Here is a 7,931-nt window from a genome sequence, read left to right as displayed (position 1 = left end):
CAGGAACTAGAACTAGTCAGTTAGTTCCTATCCTACAGGAACTAGAACTAGTCAGTTAGTTACTATCCTACAGGAAGTCTAACTAGTCAGTTAGTTACTATCCTACAGGAACTAGAACTAGTCAGTTAGTTACTATCCTACATGAACTAGAACTAGTCAGTTAGTTACTATCCTACAGGAACTAGAACTAGTCAGTTAGTTACTATCCTACAGGAACTAGAACTAGTCAGTTAGTTACTATCCTACAGGAACTCTAACTAGTCAGTTAGTTCCTGTCCTAGAGGACCTCTACCCAGGGGTCACAGCGAGGCCTAGTTCCTGTCCTACAGGGAGCCAGGGGTCACAGCTAGGCCTAGTTCCTGTCCTACAGGACCTCTACCCAGGGGTCACAGCTAGGCCTAGTTCCTGTCCTAGAGGACCTCTACCCAGGGGTCACAGCTAGGCCTAGTTCCTGTCCTAGAGGACCTCTACCCAGGAGTCACAGCTAGGCCTAGTTCCTGTCCTAGAGGACCTCTACCCAGGAGTCACAGCTAGGCCTAGTTCCTGTCCTAGTTCCTGTCCTAGAGGACCTCTACCCAGGGGTCACAGCTAGGCCTAGTTCCTATCCTGCAGAGGCAGCTCTGTGAGCAGCAGTGAAGAGTGTCCCCTCAGTGGAGAGTGTCCCCTCAGTGAAGAGTGTCCCCTCAGTGGAGAGTGTCCCCTCAGTGAAGAGTGTCCCCTCAGTGAAGAGTGTCCCCTCAGTGAAGAGTGTCCCCTCAGTGGAGAGTGTCCCCCTCAGTGGAGAGTGTCCCCTCAGTGGAGAGTGTCCCCTCAGTGGAGAGTGTCCCCTCGGTGAAGAGTGTCCCCTCAGTGAAGAGTGTCCCCTCAGTGAAGAGTGTCCCCTCAGTGAAGAGTGTCCCCTCAGTGAAGAGTGTCCCCTCAGTGGAGAGTGTCCCCTCAGTGACTCTGCTTGTTTCCCTGGACTGTCACACGCTGCCATCTGTCTTCCTCCTGCTGACCTGCCGTCCGTCGCTGTGTGTGTGTGTGTGTGTGTGTGTGTGTGTGTGTGTGTGTGTGTGTGTGTGTGTGTGTGTGTGTGTGTGTGTGTGTGTCTGTCACGGTTAGTAGGGAATGCCCCTAACGGTTTTCCCAGGGGCAGCGGCGGTGCAGACAGTGGTCAGCGGAGCGGAGCGTGTGATAGGCTGAGCTGGTAGAGGAGGAGCGTGTGATAGGCTGAGCTGGTAGAGGTGGAGCGTGTGATAGGCTGAGCTGGTAGAGGTGGAGCGTGTGATAGGCTGAGCTGGTAGAGGAGGAGCGTGTGATAGGCTGAGCTGGTAGAGGAGGAGCGTGTGATAGGCTGAGCCGGTAGAGGCGGAGCGTGTGATAGGCTGAGCTGGTAGAGGAGGAGCGTGTGATAGGCTGAGCTGGTAGAGGTGGAGCGTGTGATAGGCTGAGCCTGTAGAGGGGGAGCGTGTGATAGGCTGAGCCAGTAGAGGCGGAGCGTGTGATAGGCTGAGCTGGTAGAGGTGGAGCGTGTGATAGGCTGAGCCTGTAGAGGGGGAGCGTGTGATAGGCTGAGCTGGTAGAGGGGGAGCGTGTGATAGGCAGAACTGGTAGAGGTGGAGCGTGTGATAGGCTGAGCCGGTAGAGGGGGAGCGTGTGATAGGCTGAGCTGGTAGAGGAGGAGCGTGTGATAGGCTGAGCTGGTAGAGGAGGAGCGTGTGATAGGCTGAGCTGGTAGAGGTGGAGCGTGTTATAGGCTGAGCCGGTAGAGCCCCTCCCCCTCTCTTGGTAACGTTGTGAAAGCACGCTGTGCGGGGCAGAGAGCCACTTCACACTTCCTCCAGCTTGTGCTGATTCAAAGGAGACTGCTGTGTGTGTGTGTGTGTGTGTGTGTGTGTGTGTGTGTGTGTGTGTGTGTGTGTGTGTGTGTGTGAGTGTGTGTGTGTGTGAGTGTGTGAAAGAAAATCTCTTCCTGTTTACTGCATGGCCTCTTTTGATTAAAGAATGAACAGGGCGCAAGATTTCTGGGAATGCTTTTTCTTTACCTGCAGTGTGTGTGTGTGTGTGTGTGTGTGTGTGTGTGTGTGTGTGTGTGTGTGTGTGTGTGTGTGTGCTCTTGTGTAGACACGTCAAGGAAAATGCTTAGGATTCCAGTCGGATGCAGAGATTCACATGTAGCCTGTGTGGAAACTTATTGTATTGTATCTGTCCATTGTGTAATACCAGTATTATACACACACACACACACACACGCACACACACACACACACACACACACACACACACACACACACACACGCATTAGAAAGCCATCTGAGAGACAAATCGTATCATACTTTTAATTGACACAAACGGTGATTCCACGCTATGATGCTTTTAGCCTCTCCTACTCTGAAATGTAATTTAATGTAATGTATTGCTTTATAAATGTTCTCAGCCGGTAGACAAACATACTCCAGGAGCTTGCTCGATCGCCTTGTTGAGAGGGGTCAGGGAAGAATTTTTACAGCTCACTTATCTGACCCCCGGGTGATTACTGTTTTTATGCTTCCCTCTGGAATATGTAGAGGTGGGTCGTATGCCCACCTCCCTTGTTCTCTGTAAAGCGCATTGTGTTGCCTCTGGGTATGAAATGCGCTCTACAAATAAAGCTTTGATTGATTGATTGATCATCTCACGCTCTCTCCACTCTCCACCTCTGCCCAGGGCTGGATCGGTAACGTCCGGGCCGGCTCCTTCACCTCCCAGGGGAACCACATCAAATCTAGCCCCAGGCTTGTGGCCTTCAACACGGAGCAGGCCGGTGAGTATGGCGCCAGTCCGGGGGGAGTTTGGGTTGGAATGTGGGAGTGAGTGTGTGTTATGTAGAGACGCAGCGCTGGTATGAGTGTGTGTGTGTGTGAGCAGGTAGGCTCATAGTGGAGGTGTATCTTCATGCACCATCGGTACTGCCAGCAAAGGAAGGTACAGTGAGAATGTACCCCAGCATACAGTAGATTCAGTTGCTTTGAGTTGGGGGGGTTTGATTTTTGTGCGCGTGTGTGTGCGAGCGTGTGTGTGCGTGTGTGTGTGCGTGTGTGTGCGTGTGTGCGTGTATGTGTGTGTGTGTGTGTGTGTGTGTGTGTATGTGCGTGTGCGTGTGTGTGTGTGTATGTGCGTGTGCGTGTGTGCGTGTGTGTGTGTGTGTGTGTGTGTGTGTGTCCAACAGGTGGGGGGATGCTGGGGCTGTCCTCGGTGGAGACCGGTCCTGATGGCAGGTGGACTGTGACTCAGATAGCGTGTCACGCTGGTGAGACCCTGAACCTCTTCATTCACTCTCTCTTCTCTTTCTCTCTCTCTAATTCTCTCTCTCTTCTCTTTCTCTCTCTCTAATTCTCTCTCTCTTCTCTTCACACACCCACAGATTTCTCCTTCTCCTGCCCGAATGAGTGGCTTATGGAATGCAAATGCCACCGTCCAGAAATACACACTTTGTGACCCAAATCTCTTGATTGACCTCCTCTCTCTCTCTCTCCCTCTGTCTCTCTCTCCTTCTGCCTCTTTCTCTCTCTCCTTCTGTCTCTTCCTCTCTCTCTCCCTCTGTCTCTCTCTCTCTCTCCCTCTGTCTCTCTCTCCTTCTGTCTCTTCCTCTCTCTCTCCCTCTGTCTCTCTCTCCTTCTGCCTCTTTCTCTCTCTCCTTCTGTCTCTTCCTCTCTCTCCCTCTGTCTCTCTCTCCTTCTGTCTCTTTCTCTCATTCTGTCTCTTCCTCTCTCTCCTTCTGTCTCTTTCTCTCTCTCCTTCTGTCTCTTCCTCTCTCCCTCTGTCTCTCTCCTTCTGCCTCTCTCTCTCTCTCTCTCTCTCTCTCTCTCTCTCTCTCTCTCTCTCTCTCTCTCTCTCTCTCTCTCTCTCTCTCTCTCTCAGACCTGGTGACTGATCTGGACTTCTCCCCGTTTGAGGACGGCCTCCTGGCTACGTGCTCTGCAGATGAAACGGTAAGGCCTTCTCTCTCTGTCTGAGAGAGACAGACCCGGGTTCAACCATCATCTGCAATATTCACTTCAAATACTTCTCTGTGTTCGATTGCTCTTGCCTGTTACAAAAGGAGCCCGCCTGACAGTTCAGGCAGACTTAGGCTGCGTTCCGAATCGCATACTTCTACTTCTTACTACCAGTACCTACTACGGCTGCCCTTAGAAAGTACGTACTTTGCAAGCAGTAGGCATCCAATTGGGACATACTACCTCGTCATAACATTGCGCCTTGAAATTTGCCCACATCCGTCGCTGTCCATAACGCAACATTCGTCTACAGCTGTCACGACTCGCACATGTGACGCACATTTCCGCTGCGCACAGGATTGTGGGTCAGAATAGCCAGAAAAGCCTGCTGGCTTGCATACTGCAAAATACGACCGGATGTAGTAGGACATCCTGGTATTTTTGCCATACTGCATGTGGCATACTATGTATTGGGACATACTACATCCTGTTTTGCCGTACTATATAGTAGGGTAGTATGCGATTCGGAACGCAGCCTTAAGCAAACGGCTGAAAGGATTCGAAAGCACTTCCTGTTTGACCCAAGTGCGTGTGGTCCACCACCCAGCCTGTGGGCTGTGAGTAAAAAAGTGTCTCTCTCTGCGTTGCTGTGACCATGAGGAAACCTTTGAAGTGTGTCCGTCCCAAGAGTGTACCTCACCTCAGAGCTGAGGGCTAGAATATGCTACTGCCGCTCCGCCAAACCTGTTATTCAAACCCCCCACGGCTCTGGGGCCTCCCTCTCCAGTGGCTCCTTGTATTTATTACTAAAACAAACGGTCCTGTTGGCATTCAAGTTAGTTACTACCGGTATAGCAGCAGACGAGCTAATCATGCAGAAATTGGTGCGTAAAAATTCAACGGACAGCAGGAAATGAAGTGAAATTTCCTAGGGGAGGAAGTTCTGACCCCCCTTCTGCCCTTCAGTATGTGCCCTACCCTCACCCTCACCAAGCCTTCCAGAAACATCTAGGAGAAACACTTTGATATAAGGCTCAATGTTTAGCAGTGAGGAGCGGTGGAAGTTAGCACATGCTAGATGGTGACTGACAGACGGTTCATCCAATCACCTGCCAAGTATTTTTGAAAGCGCCCGTCCTCTTCCAAACACTTTCAGCATTTTCTTTTCTTTTCAATATATCGTATATCATATACAGTATATCTCATCTAGTAGTTATTGATGTAGTCTACAGTGTCGGCTTGTTTTGATCCTGTTTGTTTGTCTTGTGTCTGTCTTGTTGTTGTGTCTTGTTGTTGTGTCTGTCTTGTTGTTGTGTCTTGTTTTGTTTATCTTGTGTCTGTCTTGTTGTTGTGTCTTGTTTTGTTTGTCTTGTGTCTGTCTTGTTGTTGTGTCTTGTTTTGTTTGTCTTGTGTCTGTCTTGTTGTTGTGTCTTGTTGTTGTGTCTTGTTTTGTTTGTCTTGTGTCTGTCTTGTTGTTGTTGTCTTGTTTTGTTTGTCTTGTGTCTGCACACACACACATACGCGCACGTGTGCGTGAGAGAAGTCTTTGTCATGGTTCATAATAAACCCTGACCTGCCAGGAGGTGTCACCCTGATACGTCTGGGCTCCATGCCCTCTCAGTCCTGTCCGTTGAGAAAGCAAGATCACATTGAAATGTCCCAATCCATCCATCACTCGCCTCACATAGATTATGAAATAGATTATGAAATTGCACTTTCCGTTTTCATTCTGAACTGATGGAATCCCAAACCAAACCGACCCTCATCCCTGGTAGACATTCCTCAGTTGTGCACATCGGCTCTGAATGTGAACCCTGCCTCAGCTCCTAAACAATACAAACATGTTTCCATCATGGAGGCATTTGAATCAGTTCATTCTTCTCTTTAACTCGCACGTCTGGCCAGTTTATCAAAGCAGCCTGTTGAACCCATGGTTGCTGGTTGGGATCCAGGGTGTCCAGCTGCTTACCCACCTCCTCATCCCAGCTCAGGACCTAGAACATAGTCCAGCTTAGGACCTATAACATAGTCCATCTTAGAACCTACAACGTAGTCCAGCTCAGAACCTACAACATAGTCCAGCTCAGAACCTACAACCTAGTCCAGCTTAGAACCTATAACATAGTCCATCTTAGAACCTATAACATAGTCCAGCTTAGAACCTACAACATAGTCCAGCTCAGAACCTACAACATAGTCCAGCTTAGAACCTATAACATAGTCCAGCTTAGAACCTATAACATAGTCCAGCTTAGAACCTACAACATAGTCCAGCTCAGAACCTACAACATAGTCCAGCTTAGAACCTATAACATAGTCCATCTTAGAACCTACAACATAGTCCAGCTTAGAACCTACAACATAGTCCAGCTCAGAACCTACAACATAGTCCAGCACAGAACCTACAACATAGTCCAGCTTAGAACCTATAACATAGTCCATCTTAGAACCTATAACATAGTCCAGCTTAGAACCTATAACATAGTCCAGCTTAGAACCTATAACATAGTCCAGCTCAGAACCTACAACATAGTCCAGCTTAGAACCTATAACATAGTCCAGCTTAGAACCTACAACATAGTCCAGCTTAGAACCTACAACATAGTCCAGCTCAGAACCTACAACATAGTCCAGCTTAGAACCTATAACATAGTCCAGCTTAGAACCTATAACATAGTCCATCTTAGAACCTATAACATAGTCCAGCTCAGAACCTATAACATAGTCCAGCTTAGAACCTATAACATAGTCCAGCTTAGAACCTACAACATAGTCCAGCTTAGAACCTACAACATAGTCCAGCTTAGAACCTACAACATAGTCCAGCTTAGAACCTACAACATAGTCCAGCTTAGAACCTACAACATAGTCCAGCTCAGAACCTACAACATAGTCCAGCACAGAACCTACAACATAGTCCAGCTTAGAACCTATAACATAGTCCAGTTTAGAACCTATAACATAGTCCAGCTCAGAACCTACAACATAGTCCAGCTCAGAACCTACAACATAGTCCAGCTTAGAACCTACAACATAGTCCAGCTTAGAACCTATAACATAGTCCAGCTCAGAACCTATAAAATAGTACAGCTCAGAAGAACCATACAACATAGTACAACTCAGAACCCTACAACATAGTACAACTCAGATCATAAAACCTAGTCCAGTTTAGAACCGACACACTAGTCCAGTTTGGCCTGGTGTTCACAGCACCAGACCAGACCAGACCAGACCAGACCAGACCAGACCAGACCAGACCAGACCAGGCTAGGCTAGACCAGACCAGACCAGACCAGACCAGACCAGACCAGACCAGACCAGACCAGACCCAGACCCAGACCAGACCAGACCAGACCAGACCAGACCAGACCAGACCAGGCCAGACCCAGACCAGACCAGACCAGACCAGACCAGACCAGACCAGACCAGACCCAGACCCAGACCAGACCAGACCAGACCAGACCAGGCCAGACCCAGACCAGACCCAGACCCAGACCAGACCAGACCAGACCAGACCCAGACCAGACCAGACCAGACCAGACCAGACCAGACCAGACCAGACCAGACCAGACCAGACCACACCAGACTAGACCAGACCAGACCAGACCAGACCAGACCAGACCAGACCAGACCCAGACCAGACCAGACCAGACCAGACCAGACCAGACCCAGACCAGACCAGACCAGACCAGACCAGACCCAGACCAGGCCAGGCCAGACCAGACCAGACCAGACCAGACCAGACCAGACCAGACCAGACCAGACCATGGTGGGGGGTCCGTTAATGTCTTGTCTGATGTAGGCTTGTGAGATGTGGACAGACTGTTCGCACGCACACACACACACACACACACACACACACACACACACACACACACACACACACACACACACACACACACACACACACACAGTATTCTTCTCCATTGCTACCGGAACTCATCGATAGATCTGATACTTGGTTAACTCCGA

The 7,931-nt window shown here is 49.5% G+C and overlaps 1 protein-coding gene across 1 annotated transcript; it reads left to right on the top strand.

Annotated features, from left to right (window-relative positions):
• Positions 1-759: 759 nt before the first annotated feature.
• LOC311329391 (coronin-7-like) lies at positions 760-3,977 on the top strand (the record flags this gene model as incomplete). Its single annotated transcript, XM_084463244.1, has 4 exons — positions 760-939; positions 2,689-2,785; positions 3,191-3,271; positions 3,883-3,977. Coding segments are annotated over 4 exons (453 nt in total), but the record flags the coding sequence as incomplete, so codon positions are not given.
• Between the last annotated feature and the right edge of the window lie 3,954 nt (positions 3,978-7,931).

Source organism: Borostomias antarcticus (genome assembly GCF_949987555.1).
Source record: "Borostomias antarcticus genome assembly, contig: scaffold_1215, whole genome shotgun sequence".
NCBI classification, from domain to species: Eukaryota; Metazoa; Chordata; class Actinopteri; order Stomiiformes; family Stomiidae; genus Borostomias; species Borostomias antarcticus.
Note: the sequence above shows the minus strand (reverse complement) of the source record. Positions and strands in the feature narration are given on the sequence as shown.